This window comes from Heteronotia binoei, chromosome 18, assembly GCF_032191835.1.
Source record: "Heteronotia binoei isolate CCM8104 ecotype False Entrance Well chromosome 18, APGP_CSIRO_Hbin_v1, whole genome shotgun sequence".
In the NCBI taxonomy this organism is placed as follows: domain Eukaryota; kingdom Metazoa; phylum Chordata; class Lepidosauria; order Squamata; family Gekkonidae; genus Heteronotia; species Heteronotia binoei.
In genome coordinates, this window is record NC_083240.1 from 10,908,649 (window position 1) to 10,924,825 (window position 16,177).

At 51.1% G+C, this 16,177-nt stretch overlaps 1 protein-coding gene across 1 annotated transcript in view; it reads left to right on the forward strand.

Annotated features, from left to right (window-relative positions):
* Positions 1-16,177, forward strand: part of ATAD3A (ATPase family AAA domain containing 3A) — a 42,214-nt gene that overhangs the window by 5,961 nt on the left and 20,076 nt on the right. Inside the window, exons 4-11 of the mRNA XM_060259295.1 lie at positions 1,100-1,159; positions 2,251-2,320; positions 2,716-2,881; positions 5,940-6,009; positions 10,004-10,159; positions 11,137-11,193; positions 11,880-12,005; positions 15,575-15,699. Of these exons, the coding sequence (XP_060115278.1) occupies positions 1,100-1,159; positions 2,251-2,320; positions 2,716-2,881; positions 5,940-6,009; positions 10,004-10,159; positions 11,137-11,193; positions 11,880-12,005; positions 15,575-15,699 (830 nt within the window). The remainder of the gene's footprint in view (positions 1-1,099; positions 1,160-2,250; positions 2,321-2,715; positions 2,882-5,939; positions 6,010-10,003; positions 10,160-11,136; positions 11,194-11,879; positions 12,006-15,574; positions 15,700-16,177) is intronic.

Sequence of the window (16,177 nt, forward strand, 5' to 3'; positions counted from 1 at the left end):
TGTGGAGAGGAGATAGAGACACACAGCAAGGGGAGGGACGGTGGCTCAGTGGTAGAGCATCTGCTTGGTAAGCAGAAGGTCCCAGGTTCAATCCCTGGCATCTCCAAAAAGGGTCCAGGCAAGTAGGCATGAAAATCCTCAGCTTGAGACCCTGGAGAGCCGCTGCCAGTCTGAAAAGACAATACTGACTTTGATGGACCAAGGGTCTGAGTCAGTAGAAGGCAGCTTCATATGTTCATCTAAGAGCAGTAGCATCGTTGTTGGATTGGGCCATCTAAGTCCAGCATCCTGTTTCACGTAGCAGTCTGGCTTTGTTTCAACCAGGCAAGGGCGGGGGGTTATTAACACACTGTGGCCATGATATAATCCCCTGGTAAGCACGCACATGTCTACTGCGCTTCTAGCCATATCCCTTTTGACAGGGCTTTTTTTGTTGCAGTAACTCCTTTGCATATTAGGCCACATCTCTCTTATGTGGCCAATCCTTCAAGAGCTTAGAGGGCTCTTAGTATAGGGCCTACAGTAAGCTCTTGGAGGATTGGCTACATCAGGGGGCGTGGCCTAATATGCAAAGGAGCTCCTGCTACCAAAAAAAAGCCCTGCCTTTTGACAGGGGCTCCCTTTGGCCAGCAATCCAGGTCTTTTTGTACAAAGTTTAACTTTAAAAAAAAAGAAAATTGAACAGTTTATTGAATTCAGAGTTCTGACAAAGTGGTAGGCATATTAGAATAACAGTTAACGATTAATATCCATTCACAAGGCAGTGCTGTCGCCAACGCCGAGGAGGCATAACTTAAATCGCAAACCATCCTAGTCAACATTTAAGATTAGAAGCCGTTATACAAAATACTTGAAGAGTCTACACCAAAGTATTGAAGAATAATAACCTCTTAATGACTTATGGTAAAAAAAAGATTAAGAGAGTTAAGAAAAGTTAAGAGACTTAATTTTGTCTGGAACTATATCATGGGAGGGCAAAAAAATCTCAAACAGGGATCCATTTCTCAGTGAAATCAGATTGCCTAGATTTGCAAAAACTGGCATCCTTTGTTTTCTTGCATTTAACCTCCCCACCGTGCCTTGTGTTTTGTCCTCGCAGAGAGCGCAGTACCAAGACAAGCTGGCCAGACAGCGGTACGAAGACCAACTGCGGCAGCAGGTGAGTCCCTCGGCCGCCTCTTCCCTCCCAAAAGTGTATCTTTTCTCCTTGCCTCTGTGTACCCACAGCGGATCAGGGCCCTGCAGGACTTGCTGTAGTTCCGCGGGGCCTGTGAGACAGAGCTCTTCTGCCAGGCTTGTGGCTGAGGACACAGACACTTGCTAGATCAGCCCCTCCGGCCAGAGTTAGCCCAGACCTCTCTCTTGCCTGCTCATGAATGATGTAAATTGAACTGAATTAGATCTTAAATATCGTTGAGCAAACAAAGAAGTTTTGCCATCTTGATGTTCTATATTGTTACATTGATTGTTTTCTGTGGAGGAATTTTTATTTTTATATTCTCATTCACACGGATGTATTGTATTAATGTTGTAACCCGCCCTAAGCTGCCTTGGCAGGATGGGCGGGATAGAAATCCCAAGAAAGAGAGAGAGGGGGAAAGAAAGAAGAGAGAGAGAGAGAGAGAAAGAAAGAAAAAAAGAGAGGGAGAAAGAGAGAGAGGGAGAGAAAGACAGAAAGAGAAAGGAGAGAGAAATAAAGAAAAAGAGAGAGGGAGAGAAAGAAAGAGAAAGGAGGAGAGAGAAAGAAAGAGAGAGAGAGGAAGAAAAAAGAAAGGAGAGAGAGAGAGAAAGAAAGAGGGAGAAAGAGAGAGGGAGAGAAAGAAAGAGAATGAAGGAGAGAGGAGAGAAAGAAAGAAAAAGAGAGAGAGGACGAGAAAGAAAGGGCCCTGACTTGGATGACCCTGATTAGCCAAATCTCAGAAGTTTAGCAGGGTCGGCCCTGTTTAGTACTTGGACGGGACCAGGGGTTGAATTCTAGCAGGAGCTCCTTTGCATATTAGGCCACTCCCCCTGATGTAGCCAATCCTCCAAGAGTTTACAAAAAAGAGCCTTGTAAGCTCTTGGAGGATTGGCTACCTCAGGGGGTGTGGCCTAAACTGCAAAGGAGCTCCTGCTAGAATTCCACTCCTGGGCAGGACGCCTCAAGGATGCCCAGGGTTGCTCCCCGGAACTCTTAAATGAGAGCACCCCCCTCCTTCCCCCTCCCTGACAGCCCGAGATCATTTGGGGACTGCGGTTTTCTCTCTGCAGCAACTTCTCAACGAAGAGAACTTGAGGAAGCAGGAGGAGTCGGTTCAGAAACAGGAAGCCATGAGACGCGGTAAGACCCGCCCCCCCCCCCCCCGCTGATTGTCTTTTCCCCCTCCTTGGAGGCAAAACGGGGTTATCGAGGCCCTCATTCCCCACGCATGAGCTGTTCGCAGCTATGAATTGAGGCCTCTGCCTGCCATTGGGTCAAGGAGAGCAGAAAGCCTTCTGTTCGCTCTCCATCTGCCAAAGTGCTGAATTGAACAGCATTTTGGTTCGATCCAGCAAGACGTTCCTTGTGTCCAAAGGATCTCGCTACCTACCCTGTAGGTGCCTCGTTTCCTATCTCTTGCGGGGCCGCAGAACCCCGCGTGTTCCTTCTTCCCTTGCTGTTTATTTCCCCCAACCCCCAGTTTCCTGCCTAGCGTGTCCCAAATCATAGCCAGTAACCCCACATTTCATCCCCAGCTACGGTGGAGCGGGAAATGGAGCTTCGGCACAAGAACGAGATGTTGCGCATCGAAGCCGAGGCCCGAGCCCGGGCGAAAGCCGAACGAGAGAACGCCGATCTGATCCGAGAGCAAATCCGGCTGAAAGCAGCCGAGCATCGCCAGACGGTGCTGGATTCCCTCAAGTATGTTTATACCTGTTGATGCATCGTGTCTGACGGAAGTGTCCTGCCTTCCAGAGAGCCAGTTTGGTGCAGTGGTTAAGTGTGCGAACTCTTACCTGGGAGAACCGAGTTTGATTCCCCACTCCTCCACTTACTGCTAGAATGGCCTTGGGTCACCCATAGCTCTCGTAGGAGTTGTCCTTGAGAGGGCAGCTGCTGTGAGAGCCCTCTCAGCCCCATCCACCTCACAGGGTGTCTGTTGTGGGGGAAGAAGATATAGGAGATTGTAAGGCGCTCTTGAGTTTCTGATTCAGAGAGAAGGGCGGGGTATAAACCTGCAGGCTGCTTCTTCTCCTTCACTTGCAGCTGCTGGAATGGCCTTGGGTCAGCCATAGCTCTGGCAGAGGTTGTCCTTGCAAGGGCAGCTCCTGTGAGAGCCCTCTCAGCACCACCTGCCTCACAGGGTGTCTTTTGTGGGGGGAGAAGATATAGGAGATTGTAAGGTGCTCTGAGTCTCTGATTCAGAGAGAAGGGCAAGGTATAAATCTGCAGGCTTCTTCTTCCTGTATTGGTTGAGTGGTTTGGTTTGGTCCCCCGATTGAAGTTGTAGTCTTAAATTTGCAAAGCAAAAGCAATCTTACTTGCCTCAAGGCAGATGTGAGCTATGTCAAGAGATCCAAACCCTTCACTTTTTGCTTAAGAACACATACATGTTGACAGCTCTGGCAGTTGCCCACCTAGTCCTAATCAGGGCAGCCAGGTTTGATTCCTCACTCCTCTTCCCCACGAGGCCTGTTGGGCGACCCTGGATCAGTCACTGTTCTCTCAGCCCCACGTGCCTCACAAGGTGCCTGCTGAGGGGAGAGGAAGGGAAGGAGACCGGAAGCCGCGCTGAGGATAGAGAAAAAAGCAGGGTAGAAAGACCAACTCTTGTTTTTTCTCATTTGAGTCCAGTGACACCTTTAAGACTCAGCAAAGTTGAATGTTGGGTAAGCTTTCATGAGCATGTTGGCTGTGAAGAATAAGCTAAAATGGAGGCAAGCCATTTCAGCAATTTCCTCCCACCACTTCCAAGAAGAAGAAGAATTGCAGATTTATACCCTGCCCTTCTCTCTGAATCAAAGACTCAGAGTGGCTCACAATCTCCCTTAACTCCTTTCCCCAAAACAGACACCCCGTGAGGTGGGTGGGGCTGAGAGAGCGCTCCCAGAAGCTGCCCTTTCAAGGACAGCTCTGCCAGAGCTATGGCTGACCCAAGGCCATTCCAGCAGGTGCAAGTGGAGGAGTGGGGGATCAAACCAGATTCTCCCAGATAAGAGTCCACGCACTTAACCACTACACCAAAGTGGCTCCCAAGCATTCCCTTTAATTTGCTTTTTCAAGATCTTCGCCCCCTTTCCTTCTGCTGGCCTCAGGGATCTGCCCCCAGCAGAAAGGAGGGAGAGAAGATCCCAGATCCTCCCCCAAACCTCATGACCTGAACTGGCTCAGTTAACAGGGAGGCTCTTGATTTGCATGACTTCAAGCACAGCTTCTGAGAGAGCCCTCTCAGCCCCACCAACCTCACAGGGTGTCTGTTGTGGGGGGAGGAAATAAAGGAGATTCTACGCCGCTCTCCGATTCAGAGAGAAGGATGGGGTATAAATCTACGGTCTTCTCCTCCTGCTCCTCCCCTTGGAGAACTGGGTTTGATTCCCCACTCCTTCACTTGCAGCTGCTGGAATGGCCTTGGGTCAGCCATGGCTCTTGTAGAGGCTGTCCTTGAAACGGCAGCTCTCTCAGCCCCACCCACCTCATAGGGTGTCTGTTGTGGAGGAAGAAGATAAAGGAGATTGTAAGCTGCTCTAAGTCTCTGATTCAGAGAGAAGGGCGGGGTATAAATCTGCAGTTCTTCTTCCCAAACCGGGATGAACCTCCGTTTCCCTGGTTCATGGCCATCCCTAACAGTGACCAACTGGAACTTCTACATTCAGAGGCACTAAGCCTTTGAATCCCGGAGGCACGATATTGCCAGGAGGCAATATCAGGAGAAAGCCTCGGCCTCTCTGCCCTGCTGTTGGCCCTCCAGAGGAACCAGTTGGCCACTGCGTGAGACAGGATGCTGGACTAGATGGACTATTAGTCTGATCCAGCAGGGCTCTTCTGATGTTCTTATGAAGGCCTCGGCCTCTCTGCCCTGCTGTTGGCCCTCCAGAGGAACCAGTTGGCCACTGCGTGAGACAGGAGGCTGGACTAGATGGACTATTAGTCTGATCCAGCAGGGCTCTTCTGATGTTCTTATGAAGGCCTCGGCCTTTCTGCCCTGTTGTTGGCCCTCCAGAGGAACAGGTTGGCCACTGCATGAGACAGGATGCTGGACTAGAAGGGCCACTGGTCTGATCCAGCAGGGCTCTTCTGATGTTCTTATGAAGCCCTCGGCCTCTCTGCCCTGTTGTTGGCCCTCCAGAGGAACCAGTTGGCCACTGCGTGAGACAGGAGGCTGGACTAGATGGACTATTAGTCTGATCCAGCAGGGCTCTTCTGATGTTCTTATGAAGGCCTCGGCCTCTATGCCCTGCTGTTGGCCCTCCAGAGAAACTGGTTGGCCACTGCATGAGACAGGATGCTGGACTAGAAGGGCCACTGGTCTGATCCAGCAGGGCTCTTCTGATGTTCTTATGAAGCCCTCGGCCTCTCTGCCCTGTTGTTGGCCCTCCAGAGGAACCAGTTGGCCACTGCGTGAGACAGGAGGCTGGACTAGATGGACTATTAGTCTGATCCAGCAGGGCTCTTCTGATGTTCTTATGAAGGCCTCGGCCTCTCTGTCCTGTTGTTAGCCCTCCAGAGGAACTGGTTGGCCACTGTGTGAGACAGGATGCCAGACTAGATGGACTACTGGTTTGATCCAGCAGGGCTCTTCTGGTGTTTGTCTGAATAAATTAATATGGCTGTAAGCTTCAACTCCTATTGCTCAATCAATCGAAGTTTAAGTCAGTCTCCCCCCCCTGTTGAAGCGAGTTTAACGGGCTGCAGCTTGGCTTGAGGGAGGTGTTTTCTCCACCACTCTGTGTCTTCTCGACTTCTATGTTTTGCTTCCTAGGACAGCTGGGACTCTGTTTGGGGAAGGATTCCGTGCCTTTGTGACCGACTGGGACAAAGTGACAGCCACGGTAAGGGAGGAGATGTTTAAGGGTGGTCTTCGCCTCCTCGTTCGAGGCTTTGGGCTAGAACACAACATCTGTTGAGACTGCGGGGTGACATGATAGAGGTTTACAAGATTATGCATGGGATGGAGAAAGTAGGGAAAGAAGTACTTTTCTCCCTTTCTCACAATACAAGAACTCGTGGGCATTCAATGAAATTGCTGAGCAGACAGGTTAAAATGGATAAAAGGAAGTCCTTCTTCACCCAAAGGGTGATTTACACATGGAATTCACTGCCACAGGAGGTGGTGGCCGCTCCAAGCATAGCCAGCTTCAAGAGGGGATTGGATAAAAATATGGAGCAGAGGTCCATCAGTGGCTATTAGCCACAGCATATTATTGGAACTGTCTGGGGCAGTGATGCTCTGTATTCCTGGTCATTGAGGGGGGGGGCAAAGTGGAAGGGCTTCAAGCCCCACTTATGAACCTCCTGATGGCACTTGGGTGGGTTTTTTTGGCCACTGTGTGACACAGAGTGTTGGACTAGATAGGCCATTGGCCTGATCCAACATGGCTTCTCTTTTATTCTTATGACTGGCTCATAATAGCCTCCTGTGACCAGCTGAGGTTCTTTGGGGCCTTTGGGCCTTTCCTGGGACCAGCGATCAATTTAATAGGTTCGCGGCCTTTGAGGCCTGATAACCTGTCTTCAAAACTGCATAAATTTGCTTTCCACCAAGTCAGACCATCCATCCATTTAGCTAAGCATTGTATAATGCTGGCAACACTTTTTCTGGAGCCTGGCAAAAAAAAAAAAAAATTAAGCTGGGAGAGGCTATTGGCCGCTGGAGATTGGAATGACCCTACAGATTTTTTAAAATGTTGCTTTGGTAGCAGCCGTCGCCCCACTACAAGGATCATCATGGTATGGCTGAAGGTAGGCTGAGGCAGCCATTTTGTGGCTGGTTTTGTCTCCCACGGCAACCATTTGTTGCTGTGCGTACCATGCTGGGTCAGAATTCCAAAGGTACCCACAGGCCGAAAACAGTTAGGATCTAGTCTGACTGGCTGTTGGGCAGAGAAGAATCTCTCCCATGCCACTTGTGACCCGATGTCCTTTGAATGGAGACACCAGGCCTTAAATCTTCCTTGCTAGCTTTGTGTTCTGTATTACCTGTGGACAGAGTGGCGGGGGAGAGAGGAACTTAAATGGTCTTCATGGTGGGTGTTCCCTACGGGATTTTTATTTCCCCCCACTAGCTGTATTTGCACTGTCGGTTCACTAGGTGGCGCCTTTTGCCACACATTGGCGAGGGCGGCCAATATTTTTGTTTTGCGGCTTTCGAACCCAGCCCGATTTGCAGAGCTCTGAGTTGCTCTTTCCTTCGCCTCTCGCCTGAATCGCCAGCTGTTCGAATCACTCCGGCGCTGCAGGGAAGCTCCAGACCTCAGGGCCCAGGCCTGGTGCCTTCACCCTGTCTCTTTTTCCCTCAAAACTCCCAACGATCCTAGTGTAACGAATTCAGTCAAAGGGGGGAGGCATCCGCTGAAGACATCTTCCAGCCTCCCTTGAAGCCATTTTGCCAAAACAGAGGTTGACGGAGAAGGAAGAAGGTTGTGTTCCCTCAGCAGCCGCCGGGCTGTCTGTGTCTCCCCGCCCCCCTCCTCCGGGGGCCGGCCCGTAAGTGGCTTGGGGACAGAGCCAAGAGGATATTGGCAGTTTCAAGGTGGAAGCGAAGCCTGTTGCGGTTGCCGAGCGACAGCCAAAAAGGAAAGGGGGCCTTTGACAGTCACTAGGCAACCCCTGTCAGCTTCTTTCCCGCTTGGTGCAAAGCAGCCTGGCTGCCAGGTGTTTGGCCTGAGGGCTGAAACTCCTGCCCATCCTCCCTGCGCAGATGGTCGTGGGCCAGCAAATGAGGGGAGGGGGTAGGGCTGACCCAACTGAAGGCAAGCTCGGATTCCAGCAGCACTGCCAGCTCCGCATGGCATCATCGGATGTGAAGAACCGCTGGCCTTGTGTGCCAAGCAGAAAGGTCTGACGTGCCACAGTTTGTTCTGGGGTGGGTGGGTATTGCATACTCCTAGAGTAGAGCCGTTTTCCCTGCCCTGCTTATCTGGTAGCCTACTTAGCTGAGTGTAGCTCATTTACCTCTTGAAGCGCTTGATAACACGCATGCAAACGCACCCTTCTCATTTTGGCCGTTCCAAGCGGGTGGTTTTTAAAAGAACTGCAGATTTATACCCCGCCCTCCTCTCGGAATCAGAGACTCAGAACGGCTTACAATCTCCTTTATCTTCCTCTCCCACAACAGACACCCTGTGAGGTGGGTGAGGCTGAGAGGGCTCTCCTGGAAGCTGCCCTTTCAAGGACAAACTCCTGCGATAGCTATGGCTGACTCAGCAGCTGCAAGTGGAGGAGTGGGGAATCAAACCCGGTTCTCCCGGATAAGAGTCCGTGCACTTAACCTACACCAAACTGGCTCTCAGCAGGGTCCCGAGTTTCCCTTGACCCGTTCTGACGCTGCCCCTCTGCTGCTGCTGCCCTCCAGAACTCATCTCCGGGGATTCTCCAGTGTTTGCACAAGCCCCGGATCTTTCTTGCCTAGCCAGCAGAAGTGTCCAGTAACAGCTTCCTCTTAAAAGATGGCAGGATTTGTGTGTGTGTGTGTGTGTGTGTGTGCACCTTTAAGTCATGGCAACCTCTGGTGCCTGACCCCTATTGGGGGCCTGGAGGATATTCGGAGAGGTTTGCTGGATAAAGCCTGCCCTGCCCTCCCAACTGCTGGTATTCCAAGGAGGTCTCCCATCCAAGTACTTGCCAGTGTTGGCCTTGATCAGCTGCCAAGGTCTGGCGAGACTGAGCTTGCCTGGGTTACCCAGGTCAGGATTTTTTGAGCGCGGTGGAACTTAATTTCCTGTGCCGTGAAGAAAGCTGTTAGCACAAGAGAGTGGAAAATCAAGCCCCCGAAAGGGGCCGGAAGTTTACCCTGACTCAGATGCCTGCCTTAAGATCTGGAGCAATGGCGTGATTTGAAGGATTGTGGGTCCCAGCCGTATTCCACCTCTCATGCGTGGTAGTCAGGGTGGGACGTGTGCAGTTCACCACCTCTTTCCCCTCGCGCCAGCCTTGTAAGGTAGGCTAGGCTGCGACACAATCGTAGGCCGTCCAAATTAGTCTTGTGACTGACTGTGGATTTGAACCCGAGCCTTTCCCAACGTTACACCTGCTTAAGTACTTGCCCTCTTTGTGACTGAGGCAAAAACATAGGTAGGAACAAAAACATAGGTGGGCTTACATGAAGCATATGGCATGTGGAAAGTACTACATACTGTAAGTGTTCCAGGAGTGTGTGCAATCGTTCTTGAGGGGCGGTGGCTCAGTGGTAGAGCATCTGCTTGGGAAGCAGAAGGTCCCTGGTTCAATCCCTGGCATCTCCGACTAAAAAGAGTCCAGGCAAATAGGTGTGAAAAACCTCAGCTGAGACCCTGGAGAGCCACTGCCAGTCTGAGTGGACAATACTGATTTTGATGGACCGAGGGTCTTATTCAGTATAAGGCAGCTTCATATGTTTAGTGAAGCCATACTTTAGGATTTTAATTGATTTTAAAAGTCAAATCACATGTGTGTACGTTTGTATCTCATAACACTTTTATCCTGCCCAGCGATTGGCGCATCCTCAAGTTTCATGGGGGAGCCGGGATTTGAATCCGGGTCTCCCGAACCCTTGACACGCTTTATTTATTTATTTCTATTTATATCCCATCCTCCCCGCCAAAGCAGGCTCCGGGGCAGCTTACGTGTTCATGTATGCACATGGAACACCTGAAACACAAAATACAATTAAAACATAAAAAATCTTAAAAACATTCGAGGTGCTATTGATCTTTAGATGATAGTCTGTTTAATAAAATGGACGGCCTGCCTATTCCGTTTTGTATTAAGTTCTACCAATCCGCCATGCCCACTCTCCACCACTCTGCAAGAAACCAGCGTTCACTTCCCTTCTTTTCCCTTTGACAGGTGGCTGGCTTAACCCTCCTGGCCGTTGGCATTTACAGCGCCAAGAACGCCACGGCAGTCGCCGGGCGGTATATCGAGGCTCGCTTGGGCAAGCCGTCCTTGGTGAGGGAGACTTCCCGCATCGGCCTGCTGGAGGCGCTCAAGCATCCCGTGAAGGTAAGTGGCAGTTCTTTTCAGACTGCCTCAACCCAAAATTGTCTGCTTGCCTGGTTTCCCTTTCTCTCAGCCTTTATTTTTATTTTATTTCAGCAATTTCTCATCCGCCCATTCCCAAAATGGGCTCAGGGCAGATTACAGCATTCTAAAAGCAATAGAAAACAACAGTTAAAACCTAGTCAGAGTAACAAGACAATTTGATAGATCGCATGTGTTATAAATAGCAGCTCAGATGGGCACATGTTATATAAACCGAGAGCCTAAAAAACAGTAGGTAGAGTAAAATTCATATTACAGCAGAGATGGCACCATAGCGTAGGGCCAGCCAATGGAGTAGGACGTCCGTTGCCTCAACTAAAGGCTTGGTGGAATAGTTCCGTCTTATAGGCCCTACAGAAAGGTAATTCAGTGAGGGCCCAGATCTCTAAAGGGAGCTGATTCCATCAGGCTATAAAGGCCCTGACTCTGGTTGAGGGAAGTCGGACATCCTTTGGACTAGGGACGGTCAGCAGATGTTATGTACTGGATTGTGGTGATCTCCAGGGCACATATGGGGAGAGGCGGTCCCATAGATATGTCGGTCTTTATCCTCCGTCCCCGTCCTCTCTCCCTAGCCTTAAAGGACTTTTGCAGTGGGGTGATGTTAACCTGTTAGTTTTCTTAAAGAGCCTTACAGGAAACTTTGGGAAGTATTGGCTGTTCCTGCTCACCCCACAGGAACAGCGACTCGCCCCAGGTGAGTCGGCAAATGGCAGAAGTTCTCACTCGTGGGAGAACATGCATTAATGGGCTGCCTTTAATATAATGCCTAAGTAACGTCATAAAACTGAAGCCTATCAAAGTATCAGAAGATCCCATCCCAAATCCTTCAGTTTTCGAAGGCTTGTTGGCTTGATACGTTTCATCCCCCATTAGCAGCAGCGCCGCATGTTGAATACACCGCTGTTCATGCGACAGCTCTTCTCTTTTCTTTCTAGGTGGGTAAGCGGCTGGCCAGCAAACCCCAAGACGCTCTTGAAGGAGTGGTTCTCAGTGTAAGTAAGAACTAAGAGAAGCCATCTTGGATCAGGCCAACCTTCTGTGCTTCCAGGGCAAATGATACTTTTTTTACATTAAACACAATAAGATCCACCCCAGTGTTTATACAACACATTTTTATAAGTTCTTAACAATCTAATAGAGCCCCGTGGTGCAGAGTGGTAAGGCTGCAGTACTACAGTCGGAGCACTCTGCTCACGACCTGAGTTCGATCCCGGCGGAATCTGGTTCAGGTAGCTGGTTCCAGGTTGACTCAGCCTTCCATCCTTCCGAGGTCGGTAAAATGAGTGTCCAGCTTGCTGGGGGGGGAAGCGTAGATGACTGGGGAAGGCAATGGCAAACCACCCCGTAAAAAGTCTGCCGTGAAAACGTTGTGAAAGCAACGTCATCCCAGAGTCAAAAACGACTGGTGCTTTACCTTTAACAGTCTCTAAGATAAATTCACGGCAGGACGCTCTTACTAGCAGCTGTTTACCACAATAGCAGGGAATAGAACCTCCAACTTAAAGGGCAGTATACCCCCGAATTACCAGGTGCTGGAAACTATCCCTAGAGAAGAGCTTTTCCCTTCCTATGTTGTTTGTGGGCTTCCTGGCGCCGGCCATTGCAGGGAACGGGGTACCAGACAGGACAGGCCTTTGGATTCCTTCTGTTTGTCGAGTGCTGTCCTTTCGTTTTCCAGCCCAAGCTGGAGGAGCGCGTGAGAGACATTGCCATCGCGACCCGGAACACGAGGAACAACAAGAGCTTGTACCGGAACATCCTCATGTACGGCCCTCCCGGGACCGGGAAAACTCTCTTTGCAAAGGTAACGAGAGCCGGTTGTATTTCTGGGTCGGGAGGAGTCAGGTTCATGGGACAATAGCCAAGTCTTTGTTAACATTCTCTGTTGTGGGGGGGTGGTTTAAGGTTAAAACAGTGCATCAAGAAGAGCTGTGCCAATGATGCAAATGTACATCTCTCGTTTTGCATAACGTATTCTGCATTTTTTAAAAAAAACAAAAACAAAACTAAAAATCCCGGTTTTACGTCATTTGTTCTGGTTTTCCCAAGTCGTAAAAATTCATATTTAGCCTCTCTGGCGGCTTCTTTCAGCAGATGGCACGCCTGTGTGCTTCGAACTGCACTGCCACGAGGACTAAGGCCTTGGTTTTTTTTAAACAGTACTGAAGCTGAGATTCCCAGAAAACAGAATTCCAGCCCTGCCACCGCACAGAGCACTCGTTTCTGTGCTCTTCCAGAACTGGGGCATGTGCTCAGCCTGGATTAGAGCTCGTGCGCATGGCAAACATAGTTAAAACACAGACTGGAGACCAGCAAGATTTGGCGGGTAGAAGCTTTTGTGAGTCAACTCTCCAGATACTTACGCTTCTGACGAAGGGAGTTTTGACTCTCAAAAGCCCATATCCCAACGCTCTTGTTGGTTTCTAAGGTGCTCCTGGATTTGAATCTAGCTCTTTTGCTGTGGCCTAATATGCAAAGAAGGTCCTGCTACAAAAAAAAAAGCCCTGGTTATGCCCCCCACCCTACTCTTGTGCAAAGAAATCCTGCCATAATCCTGAGTCCAACTGTTGCCTCGCTTTAAGTCTACACCAGCTGCTTTGAGGCTCTCTGGGTCTTTCGGAGCCATCTCAGAGTCTTTTATGGGTACTTGAACCAAGAACTGTCTGCATGCCAAGAGGGCGCCTTTCCACTGTGTTGGCATAGCATAAAGACTGGAAAAGAGACGCCCTGTGGCGCAGAGTGGTAAAGCTGCAGCACTGCACTCCGACCTCTCTGCTCATGACCTGAGTTCGATCCCGGCAGAAGCTGGGCTTTCAGGTAGCCGGCTCAAGGTTGACTCAGCCTTCCATCCTTCCGAGGTCAGTCAAATGAGGACCCAGCTTGCTGGGGGGGGGGGGGGAAGTGTAGATGACTGGGCAAGGCAATGGCAAACCACCCTGTAAAAAAGTCTGCAGTGAAAATGTCACCCCAGAGTCAGAAACGACTGGTGCTTGCACAGGGACCTTTCCTTTTCCTTTTCCTAATTGATTAAAAGCATTGGAGTCTTCATCCCCCAAATAAGTTACTAACCACCCTTCATTTATTCATCCTTTTGGGGGGGTTTTAGAAGCCCCTATGATAGGAGTCCCATGGTACAAAGTGGTAAAGCTGCAGTACTGCAGTCTGAGCTCTCTGTTCACGACCTGAGTTCGATCCCAGAGGAAGCTGGGTTCAGGTAGCTGGCTCGAGGTTGACTCAGCCTTCCATCCTTCCGAGGTCGGTAAGAGCTTGCTGGGGGAGGGGGGGAGTGTAGACGACTGGGGAAGGCAGTGGCAAAACCACCCCGTAAAAAAGTCTGCTGTGAGAACGTCGTGATGCTGCGTCGCCCCAGAGTCAGAAACGACTGGTGCTTGCACAGGGGACCACCTTGACCTTTAAAGACTGGAAATTGCCTGTTAGCCAGCGAGAGGATTGGTCCATCCTGCTCAACGCTACCACCTGGTGGCCAGCAGCCAACCCCCCAGAGTTCCCTTAACCAAGGCCCTTTGGTGTGCAAAGTGGGCGTTCCCGTGCCCCGCCCCCTGTGATTAGCACCTGCAAAATGAGAGCAGCAGTACACAAAACTGATGCAGGACGTAGACTCCCAGCTTGCCTCTCCGCAGAGCATTTATTGCCCAAGTTACGTGCAGCATGTGTCTGTGACTCATATTCATTGATGTGCCTCTCACACACAGGCACAGCTTTTTGTGTAGCCGGCCTGGTCGGCACACGCCGGGGAGTCTGACTTCGTTAATTAACAGCGTTGCGGGCGACACACCAGACCACGATCATCGCCGGCAGGGAGGAATCGTGAAATGCCGATCCGTATACAGAGGCGGCTTTAGGTCGTCACGCTAACCTGGAGGGAATCGTTCTCTTTTTGTCGTTTTGGCTGAGCCGTTGGTGGCAAAAATTGCGGATTTATACCCCGCCCTTCTCCCTGAATCAGAGACTCAGGACGGCGTACAATCTCCTATATCTTCTCCCCCCCCCCCCCCCCGCAACAGGCGCCCTGTGAGATGGGTGGGGCTGAGAGGGCTCTCACAACAGCTGCCCTTTCAAGGACAGAGGCTTAGAGCGGCCTACAATCTCCTTTATCTTCTCGCCCCACAACAGACACCCTGTGAGGTGGGTGGGGCTGAGAGGGCTCCCACAGCAGCTGCCCTTTCAAGGACAACCTCTGCCAGAGCTATGGCTGATCCAAGGCCATGCCAGCAGGTGCAAGTGGAGGAGTGGGGAATCAAACCCGGTTCTCCCAGATAAGAGTCCGCACACTTCACCGCTACACCAAACTGGCTCTCAAAGTCAGAGCACCCCCTTGGGACCTAGAGGCTTCAGCCTGCTAACCTTTTTACATCTGGGTTTGTTGTGGAAGAGAAAAACCCTAGATCTGAGCGTGGAGAGCAGAGGAGTCGAGGGTGGGGGTGTTTCAGTTCACCAATGGTTGTCAGTCAGGCAAGAAGAAGGTTGGATTTATATACCCCGCCATTCACTCGAAGTCTCAGAGTGGCTTACAGTCTCCTTTCCCTTCCTCTCCCCACAACAGACACCCTGTTGTGAGGTAGGCTGGGCCGAGAGAGCTCTGTGACTGACTCAAGGGGCGCCCAGCTGGCTGCATGTGGAGGAGGAGGAGTGGGGAATCAAACCTGGTTCTCCAGATTAGAGTCCACCGCTCTCCACCACGACACCACACTGGCTCTCAACGCTATTTCCATGTTCCTCAGGTCAAAGCCCCGAGTTGAGATCCAGCCTCGCGTACTGCAGGGGACCCCGGCTTTTTCAAACCTGCAGGCACCTTTGGGATTCTAACACAGCGTGGTGGGCACTGCCACAAAATGGCCGCAGCAGGAGGCGGAGCCAGCCGCAAAATGGCTGCCACAGTTTCAGGCTGGCCTCTTTTCTTCAGCTCTCAATTGTACTCAGGACCTTTTACAGGAGAATAGTTTTAAAAATCTAGGCCCAAACCAGAAGCCTCCACACCAAGGAGATATGGTTCGGATTTTGAGAGGAGGCGCCCCCAATTCTGCCCTGTTCTGAACCCTATTAGAACTCTGTATTAGAGCCCTGTAAGCTCCTGGAGGATTGGCTACATCAGGGGCGTGTGGCCTAATATGCGAAGGAGCTCCTACTACAACCCCCCCCCCCCTTGCTTTTAGCTTACTAACCTCTTTCCGAGTTCTTCATCCATGAGGGCAGGCGACTTGGTACGCAGACTGTAATTCTTGGAGCACAGGGGTACTGTATTAGCTTCCCGAGAGGCGCAGAATCGCTCGTCCCCCGCATGTCATCGAAGTTGTGGACGTTTTAATCATCGCTGTGTTTTCCCTTTCCCCCCCCCTCTCTCTCCTCCTCCAGAAATTAGCCATGCATTCTGGCATGGATTACGCCATCATGACCGGTGGCGACGTCGCCCCCATGGGGCGGGAAGGAGTTACTGCCATGCACAAGGTCTTCGACTGGGCAAACACTAGCCGCAGAGGGTAAGTGGGTTACGCCCGCGGCTGCGGGACTTGAGTGTTCTTTCCCTCCCCGTGTGCTCTGGCCCCACTCACCTCCACACACCCTCCCCGTCGGGCCTCTCGCCGCCTTCGCCGAGGACACGTTTAAATTCTTTGCTGGGGCATAGAATCCTAGAGTTGGAAGGGACCTCCGGGGTCATCTCGTCCAACCCCCTGCACGATGCACGAAATGCACAGACGCCTCCCCCCTAAATGGACAGAATCTGCATTGGTGTCCGATAGCTGAAAAGCGGGGCGCGTGACGTCATGTGGATCTGGGGCGTCGCCAAGGAAAGCCAGTAAGGGTCAGCTGGGTTCGGGTGAGGTGGCCACCAGTGTTCCCTCTAAGCCAGGGGTGGCCAACGGTAGCTCTCCAGATGTTTTTGCCTACAACTCCCATCAGCCCTAGCCATTGGCCATGCTGGCTGGGGCTGATGGGAGTTGTAGGCAAAAAAAACAT